Source organism: Onychostruthus taczanowskii, unplaced genomic scaffold (assembly GCF_017590055.1).
Source record: "Onychostruthus taczanowskii isolate IOZ18803 unplaced genomic scaffold, ASM1759005v1 scaffold86, whole genome shotgun sequence".
Lineage (NCBI taxonomy): Eukaryota > Metazoa > Chordata > Aves > Passeriformes > Passeridae > Onychostruthus > Onychostruthus taczanowskii.
Window position 1 is genome coordinate 3124562 of NW_024506552.1, and position 16766 is coordinate 3141327.

A 16766-nucleotide genomic window follows, 5' to 3' on the forward strand; every position below is an offset into this window, starting at 1 on the left:
TGAAAGGCTGGGGTTTTCTGCACAAAAACTTGATGGAGATTCACCTTCTCAGAGCCATGTGGCCACAGCAGTAGCACTGCTCCAGTGTTGGACTTTGACTCCTTGATGCTGTTTATTCCTGCTTGCTCCTTCGTCCTTGTGGTGTGTCTGGGGGAGGAGGTTAAGAGCATCTTGTGCTGCAGGACCTGGACAGGCAGGCAGTTCAGAGAGAAAGGCAGCTGGTGGGAGGGGGATGGCTGGACTTCGTGGTCCTGGAAGTGCACAGTGCTGCCTGGCACTCCTGTGCCTTGAGCTGGGTGTGTGTCCTGCTTCTCCCTACCTCTGGACTTGGTACATTGAGTTTGACAAAGGAGGGGGTCCAGGAGTTCCAGGTTTTTATGAAAGGATCTGATGGACACTGAACAGCTCTTCAGTTTCCAGCATTTCCTCCCTGTAAGGTGAGAGCAGACTGTAACAATCATGTCTGTGGGATCTCTGTAAGGCATTTTCTCTTGTTCTTGAACAACTTTTACTGTTAATGCCATCTCCTTGCTTTGCTGGGTCTCCTCTCAGCTGCTTCAGCCGGTGTCCCAGTGAGGAATGTCCCTGTGTGTGTCAGCAGAGGTGCAGGCTGTGCCCCTTAGCCCTCTAACTCCAGCCCTGTGTGGGAGTGCTGCATGGCACAGGTGATGTTCTGCAGCCCTGTGACCTCCTGGGACACCCCAAAGCAGCATAGCAGCATCTTCCATCTGGTCTGATGGATCACAGGGCACTGCAGCTCCTTATTTGTGCAGAAGCAGGTTGGTTGAAGTGGGAAGTGACCTTTGGAGATCACCTGGGCCAAGCTGGGTCACCTGGAGCAGGATTCCCAGGGCTGTGTCCAGATGCTGTGTGACTATCCCCAGGTGTGGAGACTCCACAGTGTCTCTGTGTGACCTGTGCTCAGTCACCATGGTGGTAAACCCCTTTTCTTACACAACCACAGGCTGGTTGGTGTTGGCACACACCTCTGCTCCAGCCCTGCAGGCTGTGGGAGGTCAAGAGCAGGACAGACTGAAATCCTGCCCTGCCAAAGGGCTGGAGTGATGTGCTCCCCTTGAAAGGGATGGGGCCTCAGTCAGTGATTCCTGACAAGCCAAGTGCAGATTTGGTGCCTGCTTTTGTCCAGAGAATGTGAGCTTTGGGTCAGAGGTGGCTGCTTCGCTATCAGACCTTCACTATTCAGACCTTCAGTATCAAGTGGACTGTGTCCATTGATGGTTAGTGTGTGGTTCTCAGATGTCCAGAGAGCATTTTTAGTTCCTGAGGTGGAAACCAGAACTTGTCACTCCTGACCATTGCACCCTGGTGTGTACCTGGAGCAGGTCCTGTCCCAGTGCCAGGCTGGCAGTCCTGTGGCATCCCTGAGCCTGGAATGGGAATCCTGAGCTTCCCTCATCCCAGAAGGAGGAGATTCAATAAACACAGGCTGCAAGAAGCTGGCAAGCCAAGCTTTAGTGATCACCAACTTCTCAAAAATTGGATGAAGCAGATCTGCTGGCGTGAGGTGGGGTTGAGGCTGCTGTGTATGGGCAGCAATCAGGCAGAGTCTCTGGACCTCCCCTGGGTTAAATCCTGCTTTCCAGCCACTGTTGCTCTTGATTGTCTCCTGGTACATCCCTGGCAATGTGGAAGCACTGTGGGGGCTCAGGGTTGTGTTAGGGGCTGGGGTTGCAGACCCCATCTGCCTGCTCTGCCTGTCCTCAGCATGGTGCTGCATTGACCTTGGGGAGGCTCTGTCTGCCTGACTCCTGCTCAGCTTTGGTTTTTTGCAAGGAAAAAAATGCCTTTGATCCCCACACATCCCATCCTGCCATTGGCTGCAGCCTTCCTGGAACCTCCTCCCAGTGTGTGAGCAGATACAAGGTTCTGGAATTGTATTTGATTGTTAGAATTTTGTTATCCCCAAGAACCAGCTGAGACTTGTCCTTCTCCAGTATGCCTGTAATTGACTTTAGCCTGGATTTGTAATTAATCAAGTGTGCCTTTAGGTCAGATATGTGGAGCCAGCACAGCTCTCCTGTGCCACCCCTCCAGCTGGTGGGGGGGGTTCCTCCAGTCTGTAAGCTCTTAATGAAAGCACTGAAAGGAACTTGCCCCAGGATTGACCCCCACAATGGCACTCACACATCATTTTGTTCTATCCCACCCTGACTCTTTAATCATCTGCTCCCTGTGTCCAGCTTGGTAGCATGGGTGAGATATACCCACATGTGCCTGGCTTCTACATCCTGCCATAAAACCAGACACACTTTCCTTTGTGCTTTTCCTTCCCTGCACACCTTGCTTTGAGGTGTGGGAAAGGATAACTTGCAAAAAGGAGGTTGTTGGGGAAAGCCTCTCTCTCTTGGGGGATGGTGAGGAGGACCAGGATACACTGAATGTGGGGTACAGAATACCCTGGGTACAGCCAGATACAGTTGGAAGATACCCCAGTGCAAGATTTCCCCAAGGATTCCCCCAGAGAATATAAATCCTGTTCTCTAAAAGGTAGAAACACCACCCTGCACAGTGAAGGACCTCCCTTCCTGCAAACTGGGGGGGAGGAGGGGGAGCTGCTGTGATTGTTGGGGTTGCTCATGTCTGGAGGATAGAATCATGGATTCATTATGGTTGGAAAACACTTCCAAGATCATTAAGTTCTACCATTCCCCCAACACTGCCAAGGCCCACCACTAACCCATGTCCCCAAGTGCCACATCCACATGTGTGTTAAACCCATCCAGGGACAGTGGCTCCATCACTGCCCTGGGCAGCTGTGCCAGGGCTTGACAGGCCTTTTAGGAATAAATATTCCCCAATATCCAATCTAAATCTCCCCTGGCACAGGTTAAGGCCATTTCCTCTTGTCCTGTCCCTTGTTCCCTGGGAGCTGAGCCTGATCCTCACCTGGCTCCACACTCCTGTCAGGGAGTTGTAGAGAGCAAGAAGGTCCCTCCTGAGCCTCCTTTTCTCCAGTCTGAGCCCCTCCAGCTCCCTAACTTCTCCTGGTGCTCCAGACCCTTCCCCAGCTCTTCAATGTATTTCTGGTTATGAAGTGCCTAAAACTGAATCCAGGATTGGAGGGAATGAGGAAGGCAAATCCTGGCAAAGGAAGGAATATGGAGAAGGAATTGGCAGAGGAGAGTGAATTCCAGAGTGTGAAGATGGAGCCATAATTAAAGGAGACAGACAGCAAGAGGATCCAACATAAGAGGGGGGAGGAGGGCTCGGGGGGAGCTGCAGGGATGTGGGGCCAGGAGAGAGTGGAAGGGTAGGGGCCGAGGGAGAAGCATGGGGAACACCAGGAGACAGCACACAAAAATATTGCCTGTGAGAGTTGGGCAGGGTGAGTCCTCGGCAGTTGTTCTGTGCAGTGCCAGACCTGCATCCATCCTGTTTCCCCCCTCCTCCCTTCCAGCCCAAGCACATCCCTGCATTGTTCTGCAGGAATTTGTAGCGTCTCTGTTATTTTCTGTTCATTCCAGTTGTGTGATTCCATCTTTCTTGTTAAAGAAGTGTTGGGGTTTTCTCCCTCCTCCCTCCCTCTGTCAGAGGTCATCTGCCCTGCAAGGAGCAAGGACGCTGTGGGAAAAATGGGCTGGGGAAGCGGGCAGAAAGCAAGGTTGGGTGGTGCACTGGCTTTTGGGATTCCCTGTTCCCTCCTCCTCGGACAGAGATTTCCCGTGCAGTGAATTCCTGAGCGCTGGGGAGAGGCGCTGGTGACACAGCAGTGACGCTGCCGCTGACGCCGGGCTGGGGAGGAGTGGGAGCTGCAGCCAGCGTGCCAGGGAGCACGTCTGCACTGCCGGGCACTGCCAGGGCTGTGCCGGGCACTGATGGGCACTGCCAGGGCTGTGCCGGGCACTGATGGCACTGCCAGGGCTGTGCCGGGCACTGATGGCACTGCCAGGGCTGTTCTGGGCACTGATGGGCACTGCCAGGGCTGTGCCGGGCACTGATGGCACTGCCAGGGCTGTGCCGGGCACTGATAGCACTGCCAGGGCTGTGCTGGGTACTGCTGGCACTGCTGGGCATGCTGGGCACTGCCAGGGCTGTGCCGGGCACTGCTGGCACTGCCAGGGCTGTGCTGGGCGTGCTGGGCATTGCCAGGGCTGTGCCGGGCACTGCTGGCACTGCCAGGGCTGTGCTGGGCGTGCTGGGCATTGCCAGGGCTGTGCCGGGCACTGCTGGCACTGCCAGGGCTGTGCTGGGCGTGCTGGGCATTGCCAGGGCTGTGCCGGGCACTGCTGGCACTGCCAGGGCTGTGCTGGGCGTGCTGGGCATTGCCAGGGCTGTGCCGGGCACTGCTGGCACTGCCAGGGCTGTGCTGGGCACTGATGGGCACTGCCAGGGCTGTGCTGGGCATGCTGGGCATTGCCAGGGCTGTGCCGGGCACTGATGGCACTGCCAGGGCTGTGCCGGGCATGCTGGGCACTGCTGAGCACTGCTGGATATGCTGGGCACTGCTGGGCACTGCCAGAGCTGCAGTGGGCAGCTCCCACACACCTCCAGAGCACTGGCACAGGGCTCACATGGCACACAGCTCCCCTGGCACACAGCTGCCATGGCACGCAGTTCCCACACAGCTCCCATGGCACGCTGCTCTCGTGGCACACAGCTCCCACAGCAGATTACTGCCACGGCACACAGTTCCCACACAGCTCCCAAGGCAGACAGCTCCCACCCCACACAGCTCCTCCAGCACACAGCACCCAAAACGTGCAGCTCCTGCAGCACACAGCTCCTATCCCACACAGCTCCTGCAGCTCCCACAGCACATGGCTTCTGCAGCTCCCATGGCACAGGGCTCACATGGCACACAGCCCCTGTGGCACACAGCCCCTGTGGCACACAGCTCCCACAGCACATTTCCCATGGCGCACAGCTCCCCTGGCACACAGCTCCCATGACACACAGCCCCCATGACATGTGATTCCCATGGCACACAGCTCCCATGGCACACAGCCCCCATGGCATGTGATTCCCATGACACACAGCTCCCCTGGCACACAGCCCCCATGGCATGTGATTCCCACGGCACACAGCCCCCAAGCAGCACCTGGAGAGTGCAGGCTCTGTGGATGGGGAGGTTCTGGGCAGAGTGTGTGCTGGGGGGACTGATCAGAGGCTGCGGGGAGGGAGGTCCCCAGGCAGTGGCAGGTGTGTTCCCCTGCTCCAGAGCTGCAGCAGGAGCGGGTTGTTTCTGATTTTGGTGAATTAACAAGCAAAAGATGGAGGTGGTGAGTCAGCCTTGGGATGGGGATCATGGAAGAGGCCCAGCACATGTAACTCACGTGCAGGCTCAGAGCTGGCTCACTCCTGTGTTTGGAGCTGGGGATGGATGGACCAAGCCCTGCCTTGCTGCTGGCGTCATCTGCAAAAAATGTTGGGCTGGATATAAGGAGGAAATGTTGTACCATGGGGGTGGTGAGGCCCTGACACAGATTGCCCAGAGCAGCTGTGGCTGTCCCATCGTTGGAAATGCTCAAGGCCAGGTTGGATGGGGCTGGGAGCAGCCTGGGCTAGGGGGATGTGTCCCTGCCATGGCAGGGGATTGCAATGAAATCAGCTTTAAGGTCCCTTCCAACCCAAACCACCCTGCAAGAGCATGGCTATGTGAAAAGATCCTTGAACAAGTACCCAGCACTGTGGGATGGACTTCTTTCCCCTTTTTGACCTTTCCCTGAGAATGAGCCATTTGGATCTCAAATTTACAGGGGAACCTGTGGGTTATACCTTCCTTCCAACTTGAAATTTTGGGCTATCCCATTTCCTTGAATTAGTGGAATCTGAAGAAGCTGCCAGACAACCACTATTCAGGGATGATGGCTGCAGCTGACTGCAGGTGACAGTGGCTGCAGGATGTCCTTAAAGCCCTTCCTTGGCTATTGTGACCTGCCTGTGTGTTGTCCTCACTGGGACCTGACAATTTGAATTAAATAAACACAGTTCCCTGCACTTCAGTCAGTGTTTGAAAACATAAATAATGCTCTTTTTTTTTTTTTTTTTTGGTTTGTTTTTGGTTTGTTTTTTGTTTGGTTTTTTTTGGGGTTTTTTTGTTTGTTTTGTTTTTTAAGGAAAAAAAATCTGGATTTGGCATGTTCAGGTGTCCGTGGGTGCATTTTGAGTCTTTATTTCAGACTTACTGCTTTGGGTACCAACTGCAGCATCACAAGGGCTCTCCCAGCTGAAGCTCTGGGAGGTAGGACTACTTCTGGTCAGTTTTTTCTGCCAGTGCTATAAACAGTTTTCAGCCAGAGGTAATACTTGCTCTTTATCATGGAAATATGCAACTCTAAAAATAACCTTTCCATAATTCCCCAGCTGGCTTCCTTTCTGCACAGAGCCCTGTGTCTCTCTGTCCAAGTGGGCTCACTGAGTGTCACCTTGTGCAGGGGTGAAGGACCTTCCTCCCTCCCGAGTCCCTCCATCAGGCCCTCCTTCTGCCCCATCCTTTGGGATGCTCAGTCATGGGGCCCCTCATGGGCACAGACTCACACATCTGGAACAATTTAATCCACTATTTGGGCTCTGTCTGATTTTGGGAAGAGCTGTGGTGTGTCCTAGGAGCTGGGGAGGGATGGGTGAAGTGCCTCAGGATACTGAAGTACAGGAATAAAGTTGCCAAAAGCATGAGAGCCACATGGGGTTGAACTGGGTCAAAAACAAGGTCCTGAATCTGGGGTGGGGCAATCACCAGTGCCAGGACAGACTGGGGGATGGATGGATGGATGGATGGATGGATGGATGGATGGATGGATGGATGGATGGATGGATGGATGGATGGATGGATGGATGGATGGATGGATGGATGGATGGATGGATGGATGGATGGATGGATGGATGGATGGATGGATGGATGGATGGATGGATGGATGGATGGATGGATGGATGGATGGATGGATGGATGGATGGATGGATGGATGATGGGTGCAGAAAAGGACTGGAGGATTCTGGGGAGTGACAAATGGGACTTGACCTAGCCATGGGCACTGGCAGCACAGAAAGCCAAATGTCTCCTGGGCTCACCCTCAGCAGTGAGGGCAGCAGGGGAGCAGTGGATGTTCCCCCTCTGCTCTGCTCTCCTGACACACCCTGGAGCTGCCTCCAGCTCTGGGGTCCCAGCACAGGACAGAGGTGTTGAACTGAGGGTGGAATCAGGGTGGACATGGGGGGACAATGTCAGACCAAGAGGGGCTGGCACAGGTTGCCCATCCAACCTGGAAGTGTTTAAGGCCAGATTGGACCAGGCTTGGAGCAACCTGGTGCAGTGGAAGGTGTCCCTGGCCACAGCAGGGGGTTGTGCTGGGTGATCTTTGAAGGTCACTTCCAACGCAAACCACCCTGTGATTCCATGATCCTGTGATTAAAGCTTGGGACAAAAAGGAATTAAATTGCTCTAGACATCTCTGCTTATGAGACCAGTTCAAACCCTACAGAATCGCAATTGCTTGTCTGTGATCCCAAATTCAGCCTAGCTTGTGTTCCTCACACCTGGAGGAAAGATTGTTTGGATGAAGTCTGAAATGTCTTTGTCACAGCCTGGGAGAATGACCCTTTGAGGACAGGTCACATCAATCATCTGGATGGTCCTGCTTGTTCCTCGATATCAAGTGCTCACAGAATGAATTTAAAGCATTTTATCCTCCCTGCACTCCTCAGTGTTTCTTGCCACTTCTCTGTACCTCCTACTCCTGGAGTTTCACTTGCCATGGATTTACATTTGCCTGTGCTCTCCCATGCGTGGTGAGAAGGAGAATATTTTCCCACTCTCTCCCAGTGTCACAGAAACTGGAGCTGGGAGTCACAGGGAGCCAGAAAACCCACCAGCAGTGGCCTGAAGGACAAGCTGAAGTTTTCTTGAGATGCTGAAACAAGAGCAGAACCTCTCAACCATTTTGGTGCATTAGTAAAGGAAAATGGGAGAATAATGCAGAAAGGACACAAACACAGGGAAACACTTCCCTTTTTTTGGGAAATACATGATGTATCTTATGCTGATTAAATTCCAACATTCCAGCAGTAAATCAGTTTGTTGCTAAACAGTTGATACCAAAAATAGACACTGCTGGATTCAGTCTGCCTGAAGGTATTGATTGGGAAGTTTTCCAGGAGCTGAGTAAGATGGTGCCTTTGCCATTAGTGTTGATTTCCAATAATTTCTGGCATACCTAGTGGGCACTGGGAGTTTGGGAGGTAGAAGAGCATCGATTCTAGAGAGAGAGGGAATGAGCTGGGTAATTATTGACTGATTAAACTGACCTTGCTTCTGAGTAAAATAATGGAGTATTCAAAGTGGGATTCGATCGGGAGAACTAAGGAAGGTAAGACACTTAGTGCAGTCAGTGTTGTAAAAATAGAGCTGAGGAGCTTTAGTTGGTACCTGTGCCCTCGGTGGCCGTGGGAGGGCTGGGGCAGCTTTGGTCCATGCGAGCTCCAGCACTGCATCTCAAGTGCCCTGTGTCCATCCTGGAGCTGCCAGGGGTTTGTGTGTGGCTCCAAGCAGAGTGGGAGCAGGCAGTGGAGGGATTGGTTTCCCTAGTGCTGCCCTGTCCATTCCAGAATGAATGGAAGGGCTTGGAGGAGAGCCATAGGAAGACAGAAGAAGGGCATGGACAGGGAAGGAGTGTTTGCTCATCAGCCAGCTCATTGCTCCAGGAGAGCAACTTTGGGGATGATGCCCAGGGCTGAGAAGCTCTGACAGATGGGCACGTTTGCAGCAGGTGGGAGCAGCCATCCACAGCCCTTTTCTTGCATGAGTTTTGCTGTCTCAGTTGGGTGCCCCTCCTGAGGGTGGGATGAGTCCTGGGGGTGCAGCCCCCTGCCCTCACCCCCACAGCCCTCACTGGATCCTGTGCTTCCATCAGGACTTCCCTCAGAGCCATTGCCTGCTTTTCATTAAAGATCTCCCAAACTCCCCCTGCTCTGAGCTGTTGATCCTTGCTGTTTCCTGCCAGCTCCATGACCTCCTGCTTTCCCAACAGCTGCTCCAGTGGAGCTGGAAGCTGGAAAGGCAGTGTGGGATGTGTTGGGCTGAGGATGCTGGAGATGAGCTGTGGGTCTGGCTTTGCTGCTGAGTTTGAGGCAGAGGCTCCACGAGCCCTCTGCAGGCAGGATGGGCAGATTTTGGGGAGCCATGTTGTTACAGAAGTTGGGTTCAAGCTCATGCCAGTGTACAGGCATTAATTATGTCATTTACATATGGCTCTCCTTCATCCCTCACTGTTTACAAGCTGGTGTTTTAGTGTTAATTGGGAAAAAAAATTAGATCCAACTTTCTCTGGAAACAGAGAAACCAGAGCAAGGCACTGCACCAACTCTGCTCTGCCACCCTTGCAGGGGTTGTCACCAAACCAAGGTCCTTTGGTGTGAGCACTGTGATTCCCTCATTTGTGCTGTGGAGTTATAAACACCCAGCAAGAAGGAGCTGTTGGTACAGCAGTGTTGGTACCAGCGCAGGCACCATCCATCTGTGCTGGGCACTAATCCTGTGTCCAGTTCTGGGCCTCTCACTGCAACAAAGACATCAAGGGGCTGGAGCATGTTCAGAGAAGGGAGTGGAGCTGGGGAACGGTCTGGAGCAGCAGGAGCAGCTGGGGGAGCTCAGTCTGGAGAAAAGGGGGCTCAGGGGGGCCCTTCTGACTCCCCACAACTCCCTGACAGGAGGGGGCAGCCAGGTGGGGGTCAGGCTCTGCTCCCAGGGAACAAGGGACAGGACAAGAGGAAACAGCTTCAAGTTGTGCCAGGGGAAGTTTAGACTGGATATTAGGAAAAAATTCTTCACTGAATGAGTGGTTAAGTCTTGTCACAGGACTGTGGTGGAGTCACCCTGGAGGTGTTCAGTGAACAACTGGATGTGTGGTGCTATGGTTTAGTGGGCATGGTGGTATTTGGTCAAAGGTTGGACTTGATCTTGAATGTTTTCCCAACCCTGATGATTCAGTGACTCTGTGGTTAACACATAGCACATCCATCCATCCATCCATCCATCCATCCATCCATCCATCCATCCATCCATCCTTTCATCCTGAGATTGGCCTCCTGTGGGAATTTCCCAGCAGGAGCAGTCGGAGAAAGATGACCACAGAATGAGAGCATCCTGAAGGTGCTCAGGATAGCTGTGTCAGCAGCAGGCTGTGGAGGGGCTGAGCTGGGCTTGGTACACGAGGGTGCCCATGGCCACTCTGGTGTTACAAGCCCAGTTATTGGTGGAAAATCCCCAGTGTCCAGCCAGTGGCCCCAGACTCCATCCTTCCCAGTGACTGGACTGGCCTGGCAGCCTGTGGGGATCATGCTGGGAGTCCAGAGTTTGGGAAACAGGGTCCATCACCACTGGTATCAAATGCTGTTACATAAATGCAATTTCAATGATGGTACCAGATTTTAGTTCCCTATGACTATGTTATAGGAACTCAGTTAAATGTCCCATCCCTGGAAGTGTCCAAAAGCAGGCTGGCCTAGCTGAAGGTGTCCCTGCCCATGGCAGGGTGTTGGAATGATCTTCAAGGTGCCTTCCAACACAAACCATCCTGTGATTCTAGGATTCTGTGATCTCACCTGCTTCCTTTTTAGTGATGTAAAAAGTCAAAAACTACAATTTAATCTCTTCTGGATCACCCCAAAACACCAGGCAGGTGGACGAGTGAGGGGTGTTTCAGGGTGTACCTTTCATCCCAGGGGATCCCACAAGCTTTTCAGACCCTTCTGTGCATCATCTCTGTTCTGCTCCAGTGTAAAAGCCTGGACATTTTGCACTGCCCTTGAACCCTGGCCGTGTCTCTCCTTGCTGCACCTTGAACAGGATTTGTTCCTGGTGTGCAGGAAGTTAAAAATCCCGGGGTACTGCTCCTTCCTGACAGTACTGGTTGTCCCCTGTGCCCTGCTCCTGGCAATACAGGTGGATGGCCTTGCCATCTCCTGTTTCTACAGCTTGGCAGGCAGCTGAAACTCCTTGTGTTGCTCCTGCAGGGATGGGACAGGCCTGGCTCTGCTTGGAGCAGGGGTGGAGCAGTTCTTTCCTGTCCCCCTCTGCCTGTTCCCTATTCTGTCATACCTGCTGCAAATGGTTGTGTTGGTCAGAGTTGAAAAAAAATTCTAGACAATTGGAAGGGGATGAGTCAGCATCTGATGATTTTGTTCTTGTTTCCCAAAGCTTGAATCAATAAGTTGCAATGTGAAACTCTGAGCTCTGTTTCCAAGAATAAATGTCAGGTGTGCTGGCACTGGGGATTGCCCTGACCCACGTTCAGGACATTTCTAGCCAATCTCATCTCTAGTACCTTTTAAAACAGATTTCATTTGTGTTGCTTTAAGGCCATGAAACACTATGGAAGATATTTGTGCCAAATCCCTAGAGTTCCTAGGAAGGATTCCTTATTATTTGCTCCCAGAGATCAGATCCTTGTGAAGCTTTCAGGTCTGTGCTTCGTCTTTGCATTCACCTCTAAAAAATACCCAACATTCCATAAATGAAAGTTCCTAGGTAAACAAGAAAGGTTGTTGTTTTTTTCTCTTTTTAATTTTCTTCAAAAACTGTTCCCAGGATCTTCTTTCATTTTTTATTGAAAGAGCTAAGTCTTTGCCAAAAATATCCTTCCAGCTTTGCCAGGTAACTCAGCTGGGAATTAGCTTGGAATTGCACTTTTCTTGAGGATTTTGGTTGGTTATTGTCAGTAAAGACTTGAAGGTTGCCAAGGTGAACTTTCTTAGTCCCAGCAAAGAGTCAAGGGCTGAGCACCTTGTAAGCAAAGTCACTGTCACCATGATGTCCAGAAAGATAGAGTGACAGTACCTGTGAAGGGTGGAGGTCTGTGCCTGCCAGCACCTGCCTGCTCTCCTGCCTGCTCCTGCCTTCTCCTGTGTGCTCCTGCCTCCCTGCCTGCTCCTTCCTGTGTGCCTATTCCTCCCTTCTGCTTCTGCCTACTCCTGCCTGCTTTCTCTTGATCCTGTCTGCTCCTTCCTGCCTGCCTGCTCCTGCCTGCTCCTGCCTGCTCCTGCCTGCTCCTATCTGCTTTTGCCTTGCTGTTCCTGCCTGCCTGCAGTGTCACCAGCCTGGGCTGTGTCTGCTCTCTGTCAGACAGCCTCACGAGCTGTTGGCAGAGGGAGGAGGAAGAGTTTGTGCCCCTGCCTTCACCCCTGCCTGCTCCCTGCACAGCTGGGCTCCCTCCCAGGCAGGCCCTGGGGCTTCTCAGGGGTGTAAGACTCAACCTTGGAGCAAAGACTCCTTCTCCCTCCCAGCAGAGACTGGGCACACGTGGCCATGGGGATGGACATCTCCGCTCTCGCTGTGCTCAGTGCCAGTGGGAATGGAGCAGACATCCTGGGAGAGCTGTGGGATGTGGGGAGCTTGGCTCATGCTCTGAGACATGCCATCTGCCCCCAGTGCCACTCTGGCATGAAGGGATGCTGGCCATGGCACAGCAGTGTTGTGGTACTGCAGCTTCCCGTGGCTGTATGTCACTGGCTGTGAATGGTTAAATAATCTGAGTGAGTCACTTAAACAGACACTGTGCATGTGAAAATAATTGTCTGGGCAGCCTGTGCCTGCCAGGCCGCCAAGCAATCCTCACACGGCCTGTGACTCAAATCAAGCCAGAAGGAGTGTTCTTCATGCTGCTCAGTTGGAAATATTTTGAGGGAAGGCATCCAGCCCTGTTCCCTGTCCCCTCCTTCCTTCAGCGTGGTCTTGTGGCCCTTGCTGGCTCCCTGAGGGGCCACAAGCTCAGCATGGACCTGTGTGTCCTCAGTGGCAGCTTCACAGCAGTGTGACACAGCTCATAATGGACCTTAAAGACCATCTCATATCTCATATCTCATCTCATCTCATCCCATCCCATCTCATCCCCCTGCCATGGCAGGGACACCTTTCCCTGTCCCAGGCTGCTCCAAGCCCTGTCCAACCTGGCCTTGGGCACTCCAGGGATGGGGCAGCCCCAGCTGCTCTGGGCACCCTGTGCCAGGGCCTGCCCACCCTCACAGGGAGAAATCTCTTCCTAACATCCCATCTATCCCTGCCTCTGGCTGTGGGAAGCCATTCCCTGTGTCCTGTCCCTCCATGCCTTGTCCCCAGTCCCTCTCCAGCTCTCCTGGAGCCCCTTCAGGCCCTGGCAGGGTCTCTGAGCTCTCCCCAGAGCCTTCTCCTCTCCAGGTGAGCACCCCCAGCTCCCCCAGCCTGGCTCCAGGGCAGAGGGGCTCCAGCCCTTGGGGCATCTCTGTGGCCTCCTCTGCACTTGCTGCAGTAGCTCCACATCCTTGTGGGTTGGGGTCTCCAGAGCTGGAAGCAGCTCTGCAGGTGAGGTCTCAGAGCAGAATGGGGGGATCCCTCAGCCTGAATTGGCAGGGAGAAGGGAAAGTGCATGGCAGTGAGCTATGAGAAATTGAGGGTGGATGTGTGTGGGAAGGGACCTTGGCCAGTCCCTTCCAGCAGGTCCAGTGCTCAGCCTTCCACCCAGCCTTGTGCAGAATATCCATAAGGACAGACATCCCACAGCCTCTCTGCATCTGCTGTTTGACCTCCATCATGGGTGTTTTTCTTCTTAATATCGAATTTGCATTTTCCTTGCCCCAGCTTGGTCCAGCACTGCTTGTCCTCTTCCTGTGCACCCCCAGGCTTCAGTAGGAAGCTGAATGTCACCTGCAAGGACCAGCAGGACACCTGGCCCCAGCTTCTCTCCACCCTGCTGCAGGGTGCTCTCACACAGCAGTAGGGACCCCCTTGGCTTTCCTCTTTCCAGGTGAACAGTCCCAGCTCCCAGCCCATCCTATGTCCATGGCAGCCTGTTGTCTCCTGTACTCCTGGTCCTTGTCTGCTTACCCAGCCTGGATGGCTGCAGGGAGTCACTCAGCCCAGGCTGTATTAATTTCTGTATTAATAAATAATTATTAATTATTTATTATTGCAGTTATTAATTTCTTATTATATCAGTTTGCTATTTTATTACTTTCCTATTATTGCAAATTCTTTCAAGAAATTTCTTCACATTACCATTTCTTATTATTTATTTTTTTCTTATTATTACAAGTTGCTTTTTTTTTAAGAACGGGTAAAAAAAAAAAATTAATCACTTAAATGTGAACTTAAACTGAAAATATCCTATTCCTGCATTTGTGCCCCTTCTCCAGCAAATATCCTGGGGTGAAGGACTTCACAGATGTGTTCCTTCTCTCCTTTTCCCAATAGTGCTGAAGCTTGTAGCTCAGGGATAGGAATTTGTACAGCTGCCAGAAGGAGAGGACCTTCCCCCAGAACATTCCCATCATCAGGATTTTCTAATTATGCCTGTGACTGGCAGCTGGCATCAGAACCATTGACATGAGTCAGTCAATATGCCTCAGCTCTATTAAACAAAGTTTTATTTAATTAAGTCTTGATCTCATCAAAATCAAGAGGGAGTGTTGGGCTGGCAGCAGGGAGAGCTGCACTGGCAGACCACAGCTGGGTCCCAGTGAGCTGGGCTGGGGGCTGTGCCCCTGCTCCAGGGGCTCTGGCAGCTCCTGAAGCACAGATTGCTGAGGGGCACCTCTGCAAATCCTGGCTTCTCTCAGGACACGCTGGTTTCTGGGAGAGGAACCTGTATGTGATCACAGGGTCACGGGATGGTTTGGGTTTGAAGGGAATTTGAAAGGTTCCACCCCCTGCCATGGCAGGGACACCTTGATTGCTCCGAGCCCCAGGCCTTGGGCACTTGCAGGGATGGGGCAGCCAGAGCTGCTCTGGGCAGCCTGTGCCAGGGCTCACCAGCCCCATGGTCTGACATTTCCTCCCCATGTCTAACCTGACCTCTTTCTTGTTCAGTTTAACACCTGTGTTGGGGCCCCAGAGCTGGAAGCAGCTGGAGGTCTCAGGAGTGTGAGGAGAGTCCAGCACAGAGCATGGGGTGGTGGAAGTGCCCCCAGTCTGCCTGTGAGAGTGTTCCCAGTCTGGATTGTGGGAATGCTCCCACCCTGGGGGTGAGAGTGTTCCCAGTCTGGATTGTAGGAATGCTCCCACCCTGGGGGTGGAAGTTTTCCCACTCTGGATGGGGGGAGTGTTCCCAGCCTGGGGGTGGAAGTTTTCCCAGTCTGGATGTGGGAGTGTTCCCAGCCTGGGGGTGGAAGTTTTCCCAGTCTGGATGTGGGAGTGCTCCCAGTCTGGGAATTGGGAGTGTTTTCAGTCAGGGGTTGGAAATTCTTCCAGTTAGAGGGTTGAAGGGCTCGCAGCTCTGGTCTCTACACTCTGCAGGGCAGCAGATTTTAGTGGTGTCTGCAGCACATCCATGTTTGCTCTTTTCTCTCTCCCCAGAAACAAAAGAGGAGCTGGAGGAGCTGATGTCTGACATAAAGAAGACGGCGAACAAAGTGCGCTCCAAGCTAAAGAGTGAGTGATGACTGACTAAACTAAACTGAGCTAAACTAAACTAAACTAAACTACAGAGCCTGGGATGGAACTGTGGGCTCTGCCTGGAGCACTCTTGTCCCAGGCTGGAAATACTCCCAGGGATCAGCATCACCTTCCCTCTCTGCTGTTCCCTCCTGATGCTTTTATCTGCCCTTGGAGCATTTGTCCCCTTGTGCCCCATTCCCAGAATGGAATTGAGGGAATGGGGCCAGGAGCAGCTGTTGGGCTCTGAGTGAGTCCTGTGCCACACCTCTGGCAGGGGTTGGACACTGGGCAAACCCCCAGCTTGGCCAAAGGTTCTGTTCAGGTGTGGGTGGGTGAGGAGGGGCTGCTGAGGAATGTGCTGCAGGATGTGACCTTCAGTGTCCACTAATGGAAGTCAGTCAGTGTCTGAGGTGTGAGAATAAGGTGGTTGTCAACCCACTGATGGTCAGGGTCTGGTGCTGGAGCACTCAGACAACTCAGAATCCCAAGAGTGGACCCCAGGGGGCTGAGGGAGCCTGAGAGGATGGCAGCACCTTGAGACAGGAGGCACGTCCCCCCTGGCAGCTCAGATTTGCCTGTGGTGGCATGGACATATATCAGTCTGGGGTTTGGTTTGCATTGGTGCAGAAGACCTGGCTGTGTCTGAGGTGGGAGAGGAGCTGGTGCTTCCCCCAAGGCAGCAGTGTCCTCACTAACCCTGGGATTAGTGGAATTGTGGCAGTCATGGAGGACTCAGATATGCCTGGAGCCCTTTACTAGGTCACCCCTGGTGTGGCCATGTCCCATGTGTGGGCCAGGAGACCTGTACCTCACGCTCCCTCTGTCCTCCTAACACATGATCTCAACTAGAGCCAGGAAGGAGAGCCAGGGATATCTTATCTATTCCACAGTCCAAGGGATCCATTCCTATGGCCCTGGACGCACTGGGATACCTGGTGATGGGGTTTGGCCTTAAAAAAACAAAAATCCTTTTCCATAAGTGTGTTGTTCAGTGTTTTTAAGGGACTTTGAAAGCCTGAAGGATTGCAGGACAGGCTCCTGTTTCCTGCTTCCAGAAAAGCCTCTCTGCTGTCATATTTACCTGCAGCAGCAGATGACTAGTGCTTGTGCTTTGTCCCAAATAGCCTCGTGGCCAGCATGATCAGTGACAGAAAACAGTCAGGACTGATCAAAAACAACATCTGCTGACAACAAACTGACTTCTTCAGGCCAGACATTACTCACGCAGGGGCTAATTCTGATTACAAGCTTCTTGGGAAAATGTGATTTTGCTGGTTATCAGAACTGCCCAGTGTTTGCCAATAGCATTCCATGGGAGTGGGGAGTGCTCTGTGACGAGTGTGCAGGAAGTATTCAGTGTACACTCACTGTATTTCACTGATGAAACAACCTGCCCTGTGCTGGG

The 16766-nt window shown here is 52.8% G+C and overlaps 1 protein-coding gene across 2 annotated transcripts in view; it reads left to right on the top strand.

Moving 5' to 3' along the window:
- The window catches only part of STX1A (syntaxin 1A), a 68544-nt gene that overhangs the window by 38269 nt on the left and 13509 nt on the right, over nucleotides 1-16766 (top strand). For both annotated transcript variants that reach the window (XR_005954128.1, XM_041424980.1), the window contains exon 4: nucleotides 15281-15355. Coding sequence is in view for 1 of the 2 variants with exons in the window: in XM_041424980.1 (XP_041280914.1) it covers nucleotides 15281-15355 (75 nt within the window). In the remaining variant the exon portion in view is untranslated. The remainder of the gene's footprint in view (nucleotides 1-15280; nucleotides 15356-16766) is intronic.